Source organism: Eupeodes corollae, chromosome 3 (genome assembly GCF_945859685.1).
Source record: "Eupeodes corollae chromosome 3, idEupCoro1.1, whole genome shotgun sequence".
Taxonomy (NCBI): domain Eukaryota; kingdom Metazoa; phylum Arthropoda; class Insecta; order Diptera; family Syrphidae; genus Eupeodes; species Eupeodes corollae.
In genome coordinates, this window is record NC_079149.1 from 52,326,397 (window position 1) to 52,347,574 (window position 21,178).

The 21,178-nt window shown below is 32.1% G+C and overlaps 1 protein-coding gene across 8 annotated transcripts in view; it reads left to right on the forward strand.

The window, feature by feature from the left end:
• LOC129952461 (rap guanine nucleotide exchange factor 4) overlaps window positions 1–21,178 on the forward strand; it is a 225,633-nt gene that overhangs the window by 193,932 nt on the left and 10,523 nt on the right. For 7 of the 8 annotated variants that reach the window (XM_056065047.1, XM_056065048.1, XM_056065052.1 and 4 more), the window contains 4 exons: window positions 1,585–1,730; window positions 8,364–8,508; window positions 14,375–14,551; window positions 20,263–20,424. In XM_056065047.1, the coding sequence (XP_055921022.1) occupies window positions 1,585–1,730; window positions 8,364–8,508; window positions 14,375–14,551; window positions 20,263–20,424 (630 nt within the window). The remainder of the gene's footprint in view (window positions 1–1,584; window positions 1,731–8,363; window positions 8,509–14,374; window positions 14,552–20,262; window positions 20,425–21,178) is intronic. The other variant, XM_056065049.1, reaches the window with a different exon arrangement.

Consider the following 21,178-nt stretch of genomic DNA (forward strand, 5'->3'; position numbering starts at 1 on the left):
ATGAATGACAATAACCATAAACGGTTTCCTTTTCTTCTTCTTCCTTTACCAAAAAGTATAATACTCCAATCGAAGTATCAAGGGATAAAATTTTCTCTAATCAGCTTACTCATCTAATGGTAAAGAAAAATTCAGTAGTTTCCCCGAATCCTATTAGACAAACTTTCATTAACTTATTGTGCTTCAACCTTCAATCTACAATTTCTTTTCTTTTTAAGATCCTCCATAATGTATTTTGAGATATTTTTAAAGATTAAACACAAACTTTAGGAACAACAACAAAGAAAATAAAACGGAGAAATTACATCTCATACAGGATGCATCCAATTATCTACTCCACATACATACGAGTACATGGTTATTATGTGTGTACCTGTTGGTACTGCAGTACACAGTAGTGCTTTGCTTAAGCTTAACATAGCACAGTAATCTAGTCTTAGAACTAAAATATATTCTTGTATCACAGTTCTTGATTTTTAAGTTTTTAATGCACATAGCCGGATTGTATCATGCATCACTTTAAGTTAAGGCAAGCAAAGAAAATGGGGGCGATTTGTTTGAATTGAAATCAAATTGTCATTTTTGAAAGATCCTTGTCATGGTAACGTCTTTTGGGCTGACAAAAGTAAGCTTTTTGGGACATGGCTTATTTTCTGAGAAAATTATCTATGTTATGAGTCCGGCCAAAATGTATTTTTAGGATAAAACAAAAACGATTGAAATTTTGAGTATATGTCATTCTGTGTGGCACATAGCGCCGCCGTCCTGTTGAAACCAAATGTTGCCAATGTCCTCCTCCTTAATTGAAAAAAAAATTCGCCATTAACTGTAACGGCCACTCCTTGCTCTATACCAAAATCCGCACCAAACAGTGACTCGTTTTGGTTGTATCGGCTTTTCTGTGCGGGTTTTCTATGCCCCAAATGAGACAATTTTGCTGTTTACATGCCCGCCAAGATCAAAATACGCTTCATCTGAAAAGAAAATTTTTTGGCAAAATGGGCATCTTCACTGAGTCGATCGCAGGCAATATTTACTAGCGTTGTTCAAGCGTATACGCAACCATATTCGTTGAAAGAAAGGATACAACTAGTTATCTGTCAAATCAGACATTTTACCATAAGCACTAGATAAAAACAAAAACGTTAGATGGCAGACCCTATATAAAAACATAACACTCCTTCATACCATATTAAGTGCGGCCCTGATCATATTCCTTCAGGGAACTGCATCCTAACAAGAAGATGAACTTTAAGATTTTCCTTAACCTTCTGACTTCGTTCGCTTCCAAAGGATACACACACGGGTGAATACTGAAAAAATGTTGGTATTTTTCTAGAGAAATATTTGCATCGTCTTCGACGTCGTCCTTGTCCTTTAGATATATACCGAACCCATTTAAACTTCTCTATAGATTTTTGTTGTTGTTATAAAAGTTCTTTGCTCCCGGGCAAATTCCTTGAAGAACGAATATTTTAAATGATGTTATATAGATTTTTGGTCGATTTTTTCTTCATAAAAAAATATAACATAAAATTTGTTTTCTTATTTTGTTTCATATTCTTTTTTTTTTACTAAATTTAGTTCACACGAACGAAGTCCTGAGGAACTGGAATTGGTATTTGAAGAACTTTTACACATTGCAGCACTATCACATCTTTCGACTAGCATCAAAAGAGAATTGGCATCAATAATCGTATTCGAGTCACATGCACAAGCCGGAACTATTTGTGAGTATTTGAAAATTTAAACACAAAATTAAATTGGTAAAGACACGGCGGCCGGCGTGTGGAAGGAAATTTGTAGAAAGAATTTTTTGAGTTTGCTTGAAACAAGAACTTTTTTCAAACTCTTTACATATTTGATATATTTTAAATAATATTTAAAATTTGATTTTTCTCAAAAATCATTAACTATTTAAAACATTAGAAAGCTGATAATTTGAGGCTTAAGTCATTATTAGAAATTATTTACAGGAGATATTATTTATTAATATTTCGGACTAAGTCTTTTTGACAGCTGACACTTCATTTATGATTGCTTTTTTTCTTATTCGCTTCTGATATAATGGCAGTTAGGGTCTATTTTTTTAAAAAATCTCAATTTACTGTCATAAAAAAATCAGATTTTCGTATTGGCTTATTTTATCGCAACATCCTAATTATGAAAGCATTTCAAAACTATTAGCTACTTTAGAAACTGATTTATTAGAAAACATGATTGAATTTGAAAAATCTCCTTGCACAGCAATGTAGGAAATATGTAGTAAGCCCCAATCTTCATAGTCAAATGATACGATTGCGGGCTTGCCTGTCGTTCTGTCTGTTTCTCGCTGTTGCTGTTTCGATGAAAGTGTTAAAATTGAAAAGTAAGTGAACCGTTTGGTTGTTCGACTCTATGCTGCTCAACCCTACATAAGTCCCGAGGGATATTTTATATGGCATTGATCGTCCGCGTTCTCGTTGCTGAATATTTCTGTTAATTGAATTTTCAGTTACGTTTGGTTGGTTGATTCAATTATTTTCCATTTTAGCTCAACTCCATAGTATGGTGCTGTTGGTAGTCGATTTATTTATAACGTTGGTTTGGTTGGAGATTTATTTGAACATGATTTTTGTTAGTAATCCATTGGACCATAAGCTAATGGATATTATTGGATTAGTTTGTTACTAAATTGAAGTTTGTCACTACTATGATAAGAGAACATAGTGTAATATTTTATTTTATGTGAACAAAAATATCTAATTATTTTGCATCTACGATTTTATTGGACTAGGAGACAGAGTTACAACAAAATTAAAATTATGGCTGTAAATAATTTACTTGTAAGTTAAATCTTAATTTTATAAAGTCCTTGTCAAAACACATTATTCCCTGAAAATAACGGAATGTCAAAAAAAGCCAACCGAAGCTCCGATGCGGCCAATTGAAGTCTTTAAGACTTCTTTTAATACGATTTTGGAATCTTGAGCTCTAGATATTGATTATGACATGAAGTTCCTTCCTCTATCAACCAGAGGTCTTCCAAATCCATGTCTTTAATTTCATTAAAAAAATGTATGTAATGTATACCGTTTTTATCTAAAATGTTGTTATCAGCTCTGTTTTGAAAAGAAAATAACCCAACCCACTACCACAAAGTTCCTGATTTTTCGCAAAATTTTTTCGTACAATCAAAGCTTCTCTAAGGCCCTTACTGTTATGCTACAACGAAATCGATATTCATGTACCTTCATTTCCAGAATTAATTGGGCATCGCGATCTCAAAACTCGATATCCTTAAACAGTGCGTGAAATATTAAGCCTTTGAAATCGACGATCTGGAACCTTGAGTGTTGTTTACTATAACACAGCTTAACGAACTTTTAGTAAGTGCTTCATTTCGAACACAATTTTTTTACAAATGACGCACTAGGCTGTATTTGGCTACACATCGAATGCTGCTTGTAAATAATTTTTCAGTATTTTCAAACGTTGTTCTGTCAAGATTGCCGTCTTTCTGTCAAGATTCATGAGAAAAATAGCTGCCAATGTCAGAGTCAGAAAATAAGGTGTTGTAGTCCACGAAACTTTAGTTTTTCTCTCTTCTTTTTTTGATAAATTAGGAAAGCGCAACATTTCATTTTTTAATTAAATTATAAAATTTAAATCATTTTATTATCTTACTTAGTTTCTGTAAACTATCATTAGTTTTGAGACTCTATATAAAGCTTTGAGGGAACCTTGAATTTAATACCTCTATAATTTTGAAAAATAATTTTTTGAGTTAATTTTAAGAACCGTCCCTCGGGATCGGATTCGAAGACTTTCTGGGCGCGAGCGTTGATGTCCATTCGTTTTACATGACTAAGCCGTTGGACCTTAATTCTGTTAACTAGGTCAGTGTCACTGTACAGCCCGTACAGTTTGTCGTTATATCTTCTCCTCCATTCTCCATCTATGCATATAAGACGCTCTCATCTTTCTTTGATAGGGTCCAGGCCTCAGCGCCATAAATGAGAACCGGGATGATGAGTGTCTTATAGATGGTGATTTTAGATGCTCGAGATAGGAGTTTACTTCTCAATTGCCTTCTAACTCCAAAGACGCAGCGATTAACAGGAGTTATTCTTCGTTTGATTTCAGGACTGGTGTCGTTGTCTGTGTTTATAGCGGTGCTTAGGTAGACAAAGTCCTTAACTACCTCAAAGTTATAGCTGTCCATGGTGACGCTTTGTCCAAGAGTTCGTTGTTCAATGTCCTTTTTTGATGACAGCATATACTTGGTCTTGCCTCCATTGACCACTTAACCCATCTACTTCGCATCCGTCTTAATGCTCAAAAACTCTCCACTCACATAACGATTTGATCTTCCAATTATGTTAATATCATCTACGTATCCGAGTAATTGGATGGACCTTTGGAAGATTGTGCTTCTTGTGTTGACGGTTGAGTTTTGCACAATTCTTTCCAGAACGATATTGAAAAAGTCGCATGACAGTGCATCGCCTTGTCTAAAAGGGTGAGATCTTTTTCGACCTTAATAGAGCAGCATGCATTCTCCATCATTCATAAGTTTGACAGGGATGCCAAAACTAGACATTGCTCTGTAGAGCTCTTCCCTATGGATGCTGTCATACGCGGCTTTAAAATCGATAAAGAGATAGTGGTGAAAATTTGGTCGATAGTGGACTTTCCTGGTCTGAAGCCACACTGATAAGGACCTATCAGGTTGTTGACAAACGGCTACAAACGTTCACATAATACGGCAAGGAGGATCTTGTATGCAGAGTTAAGGAGATTGATGCCTCTGTAGTTGGCGCAATTAAAAGGGTCTCCTTTTGTATGTATCAGGCAAACAATGCCTGAATCTTTCTCGTGGTTCGTGGCTTGTACCTGTGAGAGTTTTTTTTACCTTTTGGTAAAATTTAGGAACCTCATTCCTGTTGTGACATCCCTCTGTTTCCTCGATCGCGCGCATCAAAGAGGTTTCGCTGTTGTGGCCGTATGAAACCTAGCACTTTAGAGGCAGCATCTCTGATGGCTGCAAGGCAATTTTGCCACTGGTTTTCAATGCTTAATGCAGGCAGCATAGGACTCCTTAAGAGATTACTAGAGACTCGATCGGAAAAGGACAGGCAGTCTCTTGCGATTGTACTTTCTTGATTTGGCTTGGACCGAGATATCCGTAGCTGTACCTTGGCTGCAACGAGGTAGTGGTCCTAGTCAATGTTGGCCCCTCGGAAAGTTCAGATATTCTGTATACTGGAGAAGTGTCGTGCGTCGATCGCAATGTGGTCAATCTGGTTGACAGTTGATTGATCAGAAGATTTCCATGTCATCTTGTGGATATTAAGATGTGTGAACTGCGTACTAGCTACCACAACGTCTCGCCCCGCAGCGAAATCGATCAGCCTGAATCCGTTGTCGGAGGTGGTGTCGTGTAGGCTGTATCTCCCAAATGTGCCCCCAAAGATGTCTTCTCTTATTAGCTTAGCGTTAAGATCTCATTAGATAATTTTAATAATAAGCCAGGCACTGCTCATAAGTATTGTCCAAGAGCTTGAAGAATGTGCCTTTGGTGTCTTCATCTTTCTCTTCTGTTGGGGCATGCGCACATATAAGGCTTATGTTAGCGAATTTGGCCTTGATGCGGATTGTTGTGATGCGCTCGCTCACACTGTTGGAACTCAAGACTTTTTGCCTGACTCTAGTTCAACAACAAATCTACACCCAAATATACACTGTCTTTGTTCTCGGTAGCAGTCGCCGTAGTATACATCCCAATCTTTTAGTTTGCGTTTGCCCGGTCCATCAAATCGCACTTCATGGATGGCGGCAATATCTGCCTTGCAGCAGTTTAGGGCTTCCGCTAATTGTTCGGCTGTACGTGGTCTGTTAAGGGACCTAACATTAAACCTACAGATCCGAAGTTCAGTGTCCTTATTTCGTTTGCTTGGGTTATCAACCGTCCATATCCGAGGCTTGTTCATGCTTCGCAACTAAGGAATTTTTACGTAGTCAGGAAGTCACCCCGGCGGCACAACCCCCAACCTGGAGGGCCAGATCCTTAGTATAATTCAAAGCCCGAAGAGCCGGGTAAGCCGCTCCTTATAGGCCTGGGCTCAGAATATGTCGTAGAAGCATTATAAGGTGTTCACTAAGTAGTTCAACTTTATTGGAACTGTAGCCGCCACCGTTGATTCCATCTCGAGAATTCGTCGGCTGCCGTCTGTATAAGGAAAGGTGTCTTAGTGAAAATACCTCCTTCTCCCCTCTCTCGTTTGCTGCCCCCAACAACTATCCATTCGGGTTGGAACCCAATCTTTAGTTGAGGTACTAGGCACCCAATGTTCATCGCGAAAATGTGAGAGTAGGAGTTGATAAACAGAGGTGGGGTTTGAGAAAAACCTGTGAACGCTTGTGTCCTCTTGAATTTACATGTCTACATCATATGAAATAATATATTAAATAAATATTTCAACCAAATATTAAAAAAAGTTATTATGGATTTAAAAACTATCACGGATTTTATTGAAAGAATCAAATCCATAAATTTAGATAGCTTCAAATAGAATTAAATGCTTGTTTTTCAATTTTAAAAACTGTAAATATCTGTTACGCTTTCGCAACAAATTTCCGTAGTTTGATGCTTGCTTTAAGCTTACTACTTTCTGAAAATTCTGAAGTGTAAAAAAGTAATACATCAAAAACCTGACAGTATCAGTATTGCAATTTTAATGCCAGTGGGAAAACCTTGCGAACCAGTGAATCAACTCTATTTCCATGACTATAATTTTTAGATTATTATGCTGAGGAATTAGATTATAAAATATTAAAATTGATATACAGAAAATAATTACATTTCAATAAAGATTATAAATGAAAATTAACTTTTGTGGTGTTCGTTAAATTTAAAACCTTTATGAATATAATAACTTCATAACGTGACAACTTGTTTTCAATTATAAAAAGTTAATTAAGGACTAAATGCTCGTTGAAGGCAATATATAGGTAAAAATTATACAATTAATATGAAAATAAACAATAATGTAATATTTATCAATTTACATACTAGAATTTTTTAAATCATTATCATGAATATTTAAAAAGGAAATATTGAAAAAAAAAACTAATTCTCGTTTTTAGCGAAAGGTTAATTATAATGCTGAAAATCATTACAAACTCTACAAAACCTTTATTAACTATGTAAAGCTTTACTTGGTTTTTGCAGATGCAGTAAATTTCAGCACTTTGTGTCCTTAACAAAAGTTTTTAATCCCATTTCAATATTAAAACAACCCACTCAAAGAATATGATAATCAATATTTTGAACTTCTTCACTTAATACCTGGTTTACAACCAATTCAAAGACAACTCCACTAAAAACAAAAACAAAGTTCTTACTTTTGTTGAAACTTTTAGCAATTATTATTATTATTATTCACAATACATTTTTGAAATGAGTTTTTAAATTTTTGTTTGATAATTCGAAGACAATTAGTAGTTCACAAAACAAATCACACCCACCGCATAAACATTTGCATAATTTCGTAATTAAAAGGAAATGAGCTTTCTTTAGTTCTTTACTTAGTTTCCATTGCCGTCGTAAAAGTACTTTGAAATTCTTCAAATAGCTTGAGGTTAAAGGAAAACTTCTCTGTGTAACAATAATTATTGCAGTCTATTAAGCCACCACAAATTCATACACCATACCAGAGAAAGCACACTTCACTTTATGTAGAAACAAAGTTAACTACCGTAGTCAATTGACAATAATTTACGTTAAAAAAAGGCCAAAGACATAATAATGAGAAAATCTGAGACGTTTTACCCAAGGACTCTTAAAAGGAGGATAATTCAATAAGAAACTATTTCTGCCTGGAGGCTAAAACCATGGATGATTATAACTCTAATCTCTTTTTTTTATCTATGAAAGGGTGTTGTCCTTTGAGGTTAAATTTAATTTCCGATTAGGGTAAACCACTTGTCAATTTATTTATGATTGCTTTTACCCCACAAAACTAGAAGAAGACATGGCAATGTAAATAAAATTATACATCCCATTTACCAGATTAGCTCAAAAGCAATAAAAATAAAACAAAAACAAATTAAGGATCAAACTTTGTAACTTCGATCCATATTGACTAGATTGATAAAATAATTCTTTAATATGTTGTGCCATAAAACTGTAAATAAAAAAAATAAAAACTGTGTCCACAAGGAGAGCCGACCGAAAAACTCTAAAATAATCTAACATTAACAAATATACTTTTACTTTGAGGACGAATGGAGGGTCAATACATTTTCTTTGAGTTTTGTTTAAAATTATAATGCACGTATTTTTTATTTAATTTGAATTGTTTGATTTTTGTTTTGTCTAGTATTCAATCAAGGAGACGAAGGACGATCCTGGTATATACTGTTGAAAGGATCTGTTGATGTTGTCATTCATGGCAAAGGAACAGTAGCAACACTCAAGACTGGTGATGATTTTGGTAAACTCGCTCTGATAAACGACGCACCAAGGTATGAACTTTTTGTAATTCGTATTATTTAATATTTTTTATTAATTTCATGGTGATTGGTAAAATATTAATAATGTTATTTATGGGCAAAACAAACAAAATTTATGGCTTCAAAAGATTTTATTTTATGTTGAACAAACAAGAGTATTTGTTGGAGGTAATGGAGTAACATTTATGAATGCCCTTGTAATAGTATAACAAGCAAATGAATCCTCTATCAGTTTTTTGTTTATATTTAAAAGGGAGGAATGAGTGTTATTTTCGAAAATGATACATCTGCCGGAATTGTTCGTATCTGAAAAAAAGTTCGTGAATTTTTAAAAAAACGAAAGATCATAGAACATTTCCACTTAAGAGAGACTATTCAAAAAATCAACAGCAAACTTTTATTTCCCATATCTGCATTATTCTTTTTTTTTAATGTGTTCAAGTGTTTTCTACATATTTCTAGAAACGAATAAGACCAACAGATTCAATCAAATAATCAGACAGCCGTTAGTTTTCAAATTATAATGTCAAACATTTTATTTTTATTCAGCGCTTAATAATATTAGAACACTCAGGCGTGTACGTACTTTTTTAAAGTTTTATTTTCGTCAATTTCTTTATGTTGATAATAGAAATTTAAATAAAAAAATATGTAAAATACATTTAAGAAACAAAATTAAATAAGAAATTCAAATTGAAGATTCGTGAAGAAGATAACTCTAGTAGCTTCCTTCATGTTTTCGAGAGAATGATTGAAACAAACAATAACCAAAAATGTATATTCATAATACTGGTTGACAAAATTATATTTTGTAAGAAGTCCTAAATTCGAATATCGCCTTTAATTTTTTCGATCACATCAGGTTTTTTTAAATATGTCCCTTTTAAAATGCTAAAGACAGCCAAAAACGGGGTTTCTAAACTCAAAATATCTCTTAACAATGAAATGATGATGATAATTTTGCAAAGAAAAATATTTTTTTCTTCAAGATACAATTTAAATCATTTTAGTATCTTTTTTAGTCCTCATGATCCTCATGAGCTATAAGTCTTTATTTGACTCTATACGAATTGACAATGCCTTGAATTTTCAATTTTAAAAAATACCCGTTTTCAACATTATTTTTCTATTCTTTAATATATTTTAAAAATTGTATATAATAGAATTATGTAGACAACAGATTCATTACAAGAAAAAAACTTACTTTCATTTGCCTTTTTCTGTGGAAGTCCATTTTAGAATAAACGGTTTAGCGTTGCTTTTGAGGCAGGTATAGTCTAACTGCTTATGAAGATTTTTCGAAAATATTATGTGAAATAATATGAATATGTCAACTGAATATTTAAAAAAGGGATTATAAAATTACAATACCATCACGGATTCTATTTCAAAAAAGCTATTTCATAAATAAAGATAGTCTCAAAATGTCTTGTATACGATTTTGTTCGTATTTTAAAAAGTAGTACCTCAAACACCTGTCATAGTACATTCATTTTTAAGTAAGGCCACCAAAACCCATTGGAAAAGTGCAATTTTATTGCTAGAAAGAAAACTCTGCCGACCAGCAAATTTAACTTATTAACAATCTGTTTCTGACTTGTTCTTTAAAATGTATACATAATCTGAAATAGTAATGGATGACCTTAAAGTGCGGACACAAGCGTAAAATTCAAGGCTAATATTGTTGTCTTTAGTGTAATATTCAGCATTCCTCCCCTTGAAAAACTTAACATTGAATCTTGAACTTTTATAAAGATACATACATAACATACATAAGTTTACCCTTTAAACTCCCAATTTTTTTGTTATATTCTGAATAACAGAGATTCTTTTTTTAGCCGCACTACATTGATATCCACTGCAATTTTTATACATTCAACCAACCTTTATACATTGGGTTCAACATTATTATATAAGTTGTTAACTTGATTAATGGTAAGTTATGTTAGGTAAAAGTGGCTGTCCGTGATGGAGTAGGACGCACTTAGGCCAGTTTAATGGCCCATTGTAATACCACAAAAATCTTGAGGCTTCCTCCTAAGCTCAATGAAACCCGTTTGAGTCTCTTACGAAATGCGAGAGGCTGGTTATGCTAATACGATTTAGATCGTTTAGATAGTTATAGAAGAATTCTCCTAGGTAATTCTTTCGTTTTTGAGGTAGAGCAGGGCATGTACAGAAAGTGAAGAACTGTTTCCTCCCCTACCTTGTCCATACAGCTTCTGCAAAAGTCATTTGAGAATACGCCTAGCCGCGTGGCGTGCTTTCTTATTAGACATTGTCCGGTTATGGCATCCATTATCGAGTTTATATGCGATGTGCTCAGAATTAGCAAGCACCTTGATCACTTTAAATCTAGTAAAGGATTGGTATGCCAGCATTTGCCAAACATAGTAGAATTGGTTGTACTGTACTATTCCTGGCATGTTTATCTGCCTCACAGTTTCCTGGAATGTCACTATGGCCTGGCACCCAGGTGAATATTAAACTGTTGTGCCATCTTCATTAGAAATTATTGTTACGGACTGTTATTAAGTTTGAAGAGACAGAGTCCACCGATTTGACAGCGTCCTGACTATCTGAGAAAATACGGATAACAGATGTTGATATCACGTTTTCTTTAAGTCAGGACAAGACTCCCTTTATTGCCAAAAGTTCCGCCTGGAACACGCTATACAATGATTGGGAAGGCGGAATGAGAGACTTAATTTCAGTAATTTTTTCTAGCAGAAAAGATGCCCAGTTTTGAGTCAATTAATTTTTTTGTCAGGATTAAAACGCATTTTCTACGTTCATAAATTTGAGTTTAATTGCAGATGTGCCCATGTTGTTAAAAGCGCCTTCGATGTCAAGAAACCCAACTTTAGTGAACTCTCTATGATGGAGAGGTATTCAATGGTGCGTACTAATGTGTGTAACGCTGTTTCCCCAGATTTACTAATTCAGTAGGCATGTTAAGATATAAACAGAAGTCTTGTATCACTACTTGCCCTTAAATGGATTTCAATCAATCTTTCTAAGGTCTTAGGAAGTAATGATAACTTGGGAGCATTTACCTGCTTTGGGTAAATGCTTCATTTCTCTCCATGCCTAGGGAATATGGACCAGATATAGACAGCTGGTAAAAATTGCCTTAAAGATTTGTGTGATTATGTAGCTTTTTGTAGTTCGGCTGGTGTAATGCCTGTTAGCCCTGCAGATTTAAATGGTTTGAAGCTATTGAGGGCCCATTTTAGATTTTCCCTTGTGATCAGATCTTATGGATATATTATATTAAAACTTGAACGAATTTAGCTGTTGCAAGTTGAGCTTGTAGATACAGCGAATCTTCACTTTAAATTATCCAGGAGCCATCTGAATTTTTCAGACAACTTGAATGATAGAAATTACTTCGTGCCACAGAAGGACCGGACCACCATGAAGATCGCTTAAATTTCCTTAGTGCCTTCTTATAACTTTTTAGTGATTCTTTGTAAGAATTCCAGTGAAAAGTAATTCTTATGGCTTTGGCTCGGTTAAAAAGTTTCGTATATTCTCTTCTGAGCGAGTCAAGTTCTGAGGGCCACCATTTTGGTTGGTCTTACCTCTTATAAGTATAAGTTGACAAGCAATTTCATTGACTTTATTGCCAAAATCACGAAGGAAGGACTTAATAGACCTGGGTTGTATTAAACTTTTCATTATGTTTCCGTTTGTACCCCTGCCAGTAATCCATATCCGATACTTTCGAAATGCCAATGAACTAAAGTTTTCATTTACATTGATATTGAAATGGATATATCTATGTTCAGAGAACGAGTGTTCTTTTAGATACTTTTTTGTCCAAGATCATGTGGTGAATAGTATCAAAAACAAAAGTTATGCCAAGGTCTTATGTCGAGTTTTCATCAAAGTTAAAAGAAAAATATATTTTAATGCAAACAAAGAATGAAAAGTTAGAAAGCTCCAGTTTATTACTAAATGAAAACCGTTGAGCATTTCGTAACATCAGATCTTTTTGTAAAATTTTGTTAATTCCCCACAAGAAACAGTTTTAAAAAAGCATCTTAGGCAGAATTCTTAAGCAAAAATAATCTTCCTTTATACTTTTAATAGGCTTCAATAAATATAATTATCAAAACAAAAATTTTGAATGTCCCCAAATATGTACATATTTCAAGAATATTAAAAATCTTATTTTCTGTTGATTTTCAAAGCAATCCATGGACGAAGTTGTTTCTAATTACGTTGTGAATAAAAATTCGATCTAGACTTTGGGTTAAAAATGAGTCTCCAAACATATATTCGTATTCATGAATTTAAATTTCGTACATTCAACTTTTTCCTTTTTAATTAAGCACAGGAAAGAAGTCTATTTTTCATATTCGCATGCACGAATTTAAATCCAATATCCCTCCTTTTATGTATAGTATGTACTGTTCACTACAAACATACATATATTATTTATACATGGATGGGGTTTTTTTTTTTCCAAACTTTAGCCAGTCCAATTTACTTGGAAAAAAGACTGTCGATTCCTGCAAATTATTCTGTCGACAGAGCCCAATAAATGCTGATTTTTTTATTTACCTTTTTTTAAAAAATATCACCAACTCTTTCATTCAGAAAGGCAAAACAAAAATGAAAAATAAAAAACGAACCAATTAATCTGCTGTCAACTTGAAATTGGAAATTGATCAGCGGAAAACCAATAATATTTTTAATTGAATGAGTTAAAATGCTTTTTATGCATACATAACATGTAAGTATGTCCATTTTCACAGTCGTCTCAAATTCCGATTGATGAAAATTATTTTATTTCAATGTAAGCAATATTTCTCATAATTCCGTATGAAGTGCAGAAAACTACGTATATTTAAATTAAATGACTCGAAGGACCAAAAAGCTTTATTAAATTTCCAATTTTATAAACATATCACAGTTTGCAAAATTGTTCAATGGAAAATTGTTCATTAAAAAAAATATTAATAAATAAAGTAAAAGTACATCGTATATTGCCATGGGTATTTTACAACAGATTGCTTCTCATTCAATGATGTACGGTTTAACAAAAAGAGGCTATTAAAATATTGTGGTTAAAACAAGTATTCTTTTACATTTAGAACAAAAGCCCGTAGCTAATGTGTGATGGGAAGGAAATAAATTACATATTTTGCGGTATTGCTTAATTTGATTAATATTTAGTGTATTGAGTGTGAGAAACATTAACTTTACAATTTATAAACAAAGAACTAAGTGACAAAAACACGCAATGTATGTCTGATCGCAAATTGTTTGAATTTTCCGTAGTTTGTGTAGGTTTGTAAAAGCAAAATTGACAGGTGTCTGTTATTACAAATTAATTATTTCAACCGAAAAACGACCTCTGATGTGTTCAAAACATGTTGTTTTTTAATTCGTGAAATTTGCAAATAACCCTGGGGTAAAATCGGCTAAGGTGATAGTTGATTGTTGGTTTTTCTTTCTCTCTCTCTCTTCATTTCCTTTATAGACATGACAGAGACAGCTATCACCAAAACGACTATCTATTTATCAAGTAGTAGTTTTCATTTTAAACGATACGGTCCCTAAATCATCAGCTGTCAAATTGTTTCGTTGTGTCAGGGTTTCCAATAATAAAATATAAAATTTAGGAAAACACTTATCAGACGTTTTTGACCGCTGTATTATTACAATTTTTTTAGTGTTTTGAGTGTTGCTTTTTTTCATAAATAACTAAGGGCTGGAGACTATAATCAGGATCCCTTTTATTTGTAATTAACTTGTACTTTTTAATAAAATAAAGCGTAACTTTTAATTTAAAAAAATGAATAAGTATTTACAAATTGAACATTTGAACAACCTATAACAAAACATACTAAAAATTAAATTTTTATAGAGCTGCTACAATAGTACTAAAAGAAAATAATTGTCACCTACTGCGTGTGGACAAGGAGCACTTTAATCGTATCCTTAGGGATGTCGAAGCAAATACACTAAGGTTACAGGAGCATGGAAAGGATGTTTTAGTATTGGAAAGGGTAGCAAAACAACGAGGACAACATTCAGCATTTAAGTATGTTAAATATGAAAATTAAAAAAACATATCCCATACATAGATATGTATGTATGTATGTAACTACTTGATTTTAATGTTGTTTTTCGTTTATAATTTTTTTAATTTGCTTCTCCTTGTACATATTTACCTCTTTGTAGATTTGTATTTTATTATTTTTTGATTGCTTTTAGAAATAATTTTTTTTCTATTTTTATAAACTTGATATTTAAAAAGCATGCTAAAAACACACTAAGTTATGATTTTTTTGCACACTAATAGCTTTCCTTTTCCCTTTAACAATGCATAATATAGCAAAAAATCCTTTGTTAAATCTTAATAAAATATCCAAAAAACATATAAAAATCATTAATTTAATTACTAATCAATATTGAACCTTTTTTTCTTGATGATTAAGCCATTTTGAAAAAATTAAAATTTATATTTTCATATCCATCAGTGAAAAGTTGTTGTAAAGAGACGTTGTTTTATTGTTATGAACAACTTTTAAACTTTTCTTTGCGGTTGAATACAGGTGTCCTATGATATTATACTTAACAAATCTTTTCCCAAAGGAGTTTATTCTTTTGTGTTGTAGCATCTTGAGTTTAACAATATTATTCACTCTAAACATAAAAAAGTATATGTTTTTTGAGGGAGGCGGAAATTCTTACTTACTGAACAAAACTAAAATATAGAAAGGCAATTTATGCTTTAAAGAAATAGCCAGTTACATTTATAAATTTAAACAGTTTAACTGTTAGTCTAGTAACTCTAGTAATGCTGAATTCTGCCGAGTCAAAATACGGTTGCACTGTCAAGTACAGAGATTTGTTTTAAGCCGTACTACGCGAATGTGAAATACCTTATTAGACTCTGTCTTTCCTAATCATTTTAATATTCAGGAATTCAGGAATGTGCAATTTTAGGGTATTCACACCACCCAAACTCAATCAAACTTAAGATTTAATACAGGATAGATAGTAAATGATAGTTTAATTTTACACTGACAGCTGTTTACCGGTCAAAATTTTTGAAAAAAGTCAGTACCATAGTTTTGCTGAACAAAATGAAAACTTATTTTATACTCATGGATCTCTTGACGGTGTTATTTCTTTTTGCCAGAAACCGTAACGCTCAAATCCTAACATGTCATAAAGCCCAAAATTGGACACAAAGAACAAAAAGTTAAAAAAAATCGCCAAAAAACCAAAATAATTTTAAAAAGAAAAATCTTATTTCACCCGAATGGCTTTTTTATTAATGGGTTATTGTAATGGGTCTAATTTGTCAAATTGAAAATTTTGACATTTCTCAACTTTTTAAGGTCACTAGAGCCGAATTAAAAGTTTTTATAGAGGTTTCAGTGCGTGGTTGTGTACGTACGTTCGTACGTCCGTACGCTCGCTACGTTTTTTTCGTCGTCTAAAGCTCAAAAACGAGAAGAAATATCGACTTTATTTAAATTGTGTTATACAGATAATAATGCAGAAAGATGCAGAAAGGGCTCTCAAGAAAATTGTGTGGATAGTTTTTTCACCATAGCAGTTTCAAAAAAAGGTGAACATTGTGGTTAACCCTAAATATCCCATGAACCAAAAACGCTAAAGACTTATAAATTTAAAAAAATGTGTCACCTCGAAAACTTTACGAATAAAAAACGTTTTTAACATCCAGTAAAATTTTGAGAAAAATCAAATTGAAAGTTTTGTATATAATAAAAACCTACAAAAAACATTACTCAAAGTTGGTAAAAATTTTTTTTTAACAAAAAATTAAACGCCTAAACAAAAAAATTAATAAAAGTTGATAAAAATTGTTTTTCGACTCAAATATCTTTTCCAAAAAATTGATATTATGGCTTCCAACTAATTTAAACTTACTCGTATAAGAAATATATTTTTGAGCATTCGGAAAAATTTTGAGCAAAATCGAATTAAGAGTTTGAGATATTGGCTTCAAACTACTTGATTCTTTTAAAAAATATTTTTGTTAACATTGTGAAATCAAATTGACGATTTTTTACGAAAAATAAAAGAGATAATAAAAGTTGGTAAAAAATTGATTTTCGACTCAAATATCTTTTCACAATTTTTTTCATATTAGCTTCAAACTCATTTTATCTTATGAAAACTATTGTTTTCCACGTTCTGTAAAATTTTGAGAAAAGTCAAAGTGACAATTTTCTTCCAAAAACTAAAAGAAAAAACTAAAACTTGGTAAATATTTACTTTCGACTCAAGTATCTATTCAAAAACTAAAAATAGTGACTTCAAATTAATTTAATCTCATAAAAAATATTGTTTTTGACATTCAGTAATTTTTTTATAAAGATCTAACAGCCGGTTTTTTTTTTAAACAAAATAAAATCTAAAAAAAAATAATACGAAAATTTGTTAAAAATGAATGTTCGGTTCTCGACATCTCGTGAACAATAGAATACATTGACTTTCAATTTAATTTCCTTCATCCAATTTGTATTTGTTTATAAAAGAAATAAAAACTTTTAAGAAATGCTACTAGAATTGGTAAAAATTGGTTTCCGACACAAAAATTATAGTTTTTTAAAATCTTTACTTTTACTTTTTAACTTTTTAAGAAAAATTCAACTGACAAATTTTTTAACAGAACACGAAAATCTACAAACTTTTAAAAAAGCCAAATCATCAGACGGGATGGGAAGTTATCAGTGTTGGTCACATCCAGCCTCTTTTTTTATTTAGGAGTTAGAGTTTGTGGCATTTATTTTGGTCATTACAATAGCTAGAATTTGTGTCGTTTTTTTCGTCACCCAACGACACCAAATGGCATAAAATCAAAAAATCGAAACGTCGTCGTACAAAATATCACTAAGAAAACTTCACGTAGTATCCGTGGCGTGATGCTTTGTGCGTTAGACTGTCATGCCAGACGTCTTGGGTTGAAACTCTGCCAATACCATCTAAAGTTTTTCCACAGGTACTGCCGAGGAATTGACAAATCCTCCAAGAGTAATTCTTGTTATGAAAAATGCTTTTTTAAAAATTGCCGTTCGGATTCGGCTTAAAACTGACAACTTTTCTCGCACACAGGAATGGTTGGAGAGTCGAAGTCACTAGGCCCTAGTTCTCAACGGACTTACACTACCTAATACAAAAGAAAATATTTACAGAGCCCAAATGAACCCAAACCAATCTTTATCGTAAAACCCAAATTTATAAACGTTAGGTACTCTCTTTGCACTTAACGATTCTGGATTTTATGAAATTTTGCATACATACACCCTCACACAATCTACTCCAAATCCAGGGGGGTTACAGAGGGGCAGTATCCCCCAATACATATTTCACTGCTTGTATGCTAGAATGCTGGTTGCTTAAGGTGCTCACACTGTGAACAAGCAGTTTGGGCGGTATGAAATTTTTAATATTTTGACGTTATTTTATTGTGCTTCTTTTCATTTGAAATTTCATAAAATTTCAATAATATTGCCTAAATTTTACAACAAAATATTGTTAATAAAATTGTTTTGGGTTATATGACATGCTTCAGAGATTGGGTCTTAAAGCAGCTTGAATTGAAGAATAATTTTAAGCGAAGATTCATCTCCAATAGCAAGGCGCTTTGGCTAGGTTCTTTAGTTAAGAATGCCTCTTGGTGTGAATTATGGAGTTTTGGAATCATTCTTCTTTAAAAATGTCAAAATCATAGGTTTGAACGATCAGTACATGCAATATAAATCATTATCTCACACAGCCCAAGATACAATCTACATTTTGTTCACCGAATTTTCAATTTCGTTTGGAATTTTGTTTGTTTGTTGGAAATTGTGTTGTTTAACTAAATCAAACCAATATAATTCAAACAATCCTATTTGCCCTAAACCATCAACAAAATTTTGGTAAATTGGTGTGACAAAAAACTATTATTTAAACAAAATTGTATTTATACCACCCTTTATAAGCATTCGCCAAAAGTATAGATACAATAAGGACCGATATTGAGTTCTACTTTGCAACTTTGTTAGTGCTAGATGTCCTATTTTTCAAAACCGGTGTTACAATGCCACTTCGGATTGTTGTGAAGACTTGATTATACATAATTACCCTTGAAGCACTTTTCATAATTTTTTTTTCAAACGCTTTTTAGATTAACTCATTTAACTCATCTTTGTGAACTTAAGCATAATTGGCTTAAAGTAAACTATAATACGCATTTAGATCAAGCACTTATTAACACCCTGCCAAATTATTGGCCGACACCAACCCTTAAACAAGTCGCCATGGCAACAAAGAGCCATGTTAAAACTCAAATAAACACAAATTCCAAGAATTTAAAGGAAAATTCTAAGAAATGATACAAACAATTAATGAAAAAAGGACTTTCATTCTCATTTAATTAATATCAAACCGAAGGATTCTAAAACAAATAAATAATTGTTGTTGTTTGTGGTGGTATCAATGCCATTTATTTAATGTTTCTGGGTTATTAAATTTTTAAATTCCCATCTAGACCACCCCCGCGCTTATTTTCTTTTAATTATGAAAATCCCTGCTGGTGCAGCTTCACTTAACTTACAACTAATAATAATCATAAAAGTTATAATACAAAATTCAAAAAAAGAACTAATAAAATAAACTTCGACCAGTTTTTGCTTTTGATTTATGTGGAAACTCTTAAACAGGCCAGGCCAATCGCCTTTTCAACTCAAATAAGATCCTCTCAGGCATTTATAATGAAACCTCACATCTGTTTGGTTTTTAATGGATTGGGTGGTATATTTCTCTCGATGAAAAGGCTTACAACCATCATAAAATTATTTCTTGAAATAAGATTCCATTCGGTGTTTCTGTGTTTATGGTTTGTTGTTTTCTTTAGACGGACAGCGAGGGAAAAACTCAAATATACCTCATCCAATATATTTACAATATTATGCCGCTAAAAGAACATGTTTTGCTTTTCAAGTTTTAATTTATAATGAATCCTTTCGGTTGTCCTTCATAATTATTGTCCTTGTTCAAAGTTAATTTAACCCTTATGCTGATTTCTGTACATAGGAAAGGGATTTATCTTTTTGAATATAATTTGAGAGCATGGGGAAGGCTAATTAGGCGTTAAATTAGAATCTTTTTGAAATAATTTTGAAACATCCTTAGTCCTTTTTGTTGTTTTGATGTTATGTAGATGTACAATTGTAATTGTTAATACATATACATACCTTAATGAACGCTTGATTAGCCAACGAACAAAAGTTTAAAGTTATTTGCTTATTTGAGATTTGAACGTTAGATCTTGATTCTGATTATGAATTTCGAAGAATCACAATATCGAAGCAGCTACTCACTGAAAAGTTTTATTTATCTTTTATATGTATTTTTTTTTAATAAATTGAATTCTATTTAGAATTAAATTTAAAAAAAAAAGTGTTTTTCATCCGAAAAAGTTGGTAAGTAATTTTAATTCTAGATTTTGCTCGCAGACCGTTTAATTTGTTTTTCATAAAATGTTGTCTTCCGTCAAATTTCTTAAAACTTTGTTTTTAAAAAAATCGCATCCCTTGTCAAGGTTTATTTCTGTATGTGTGACTTTTGCATAGATGTACCTATTGTATTGTTTATTGTATTAAATAGAATTGTATTCAATTCTATTTTGCAGCACTAAATTTTTGCTTGTGTTTGTCATTTTTTTAAATAAATATTAATAATATAATTTCAGTTCTGATGAATTTTGATTTTTATTTTGTTTCCTTTCAGGTATACAGTAATGTCGGGAACACCGTCAAAAATGTTAGAACATCTTTTGGAGACGCGATTGGGTGGACAAGTTGTGGGAATAGATCCGTTTTTAGATGATTTCCTGCTGACTCATATTGTGTTTATGCCTGTGGTTCAACTTGTCGATGAGCTGGTTAATTAATATCCTTTTTAAACTTATTTTATTTTATTATTATTTCCTTATTTATTTTCTTGCGTGTAGGTAAGAAATTCCTCAAAGATTTTTTCCGAAACTTACATCTATATCTTTGGCTCTTCTAACCCATTTAGATTTCTTGCTTTTTATTAAATATTTTTTTACACTACACAAGTTTACCACAAAAGTTTTCGCAGCCATTGCTATTGGTTTTAAATAACTGTAACTAGTCACAACACAATTTGTATTTTGAAACGAAACATTTAAAAACATGTTAACGTAACACAAAACCGTCAAAAGTTATTAGAAACAAAAAAAAACTATTTTCAAAAACTCTATGGCTTTTTTGTGGAAATATCACTCACTTAAAGTTAAGTATTTGAAATTAAATCAGCACAATAAAAGTTTTCTCCACATTCCATTAAAATAAATATAAACTAGATTTGTATAAAACAAACTCTCGAGAGTGTTTTGTTCCCTGAATGTGATATTATTTCATATAAACAAACGCAATTTATTTGAATTCTTCATGTTGGCATTGGTGCAATCAAAACTTTTTAGCCAAACTAATTTTCTAATGCAAATATTTGTTTATAAAAAATATACTGCAAATAACTAGAAGGTTTAGATTTTTTGAGTTTGAAACATGATGGGTCTGTTATTTCATAGAACGAAAACTGAAATTGTATCCCATATCAATTTATATTGTTACTGGAACAAGGAAAAGATTCCTATAAAATCCTTTAAAGTTGATAATAT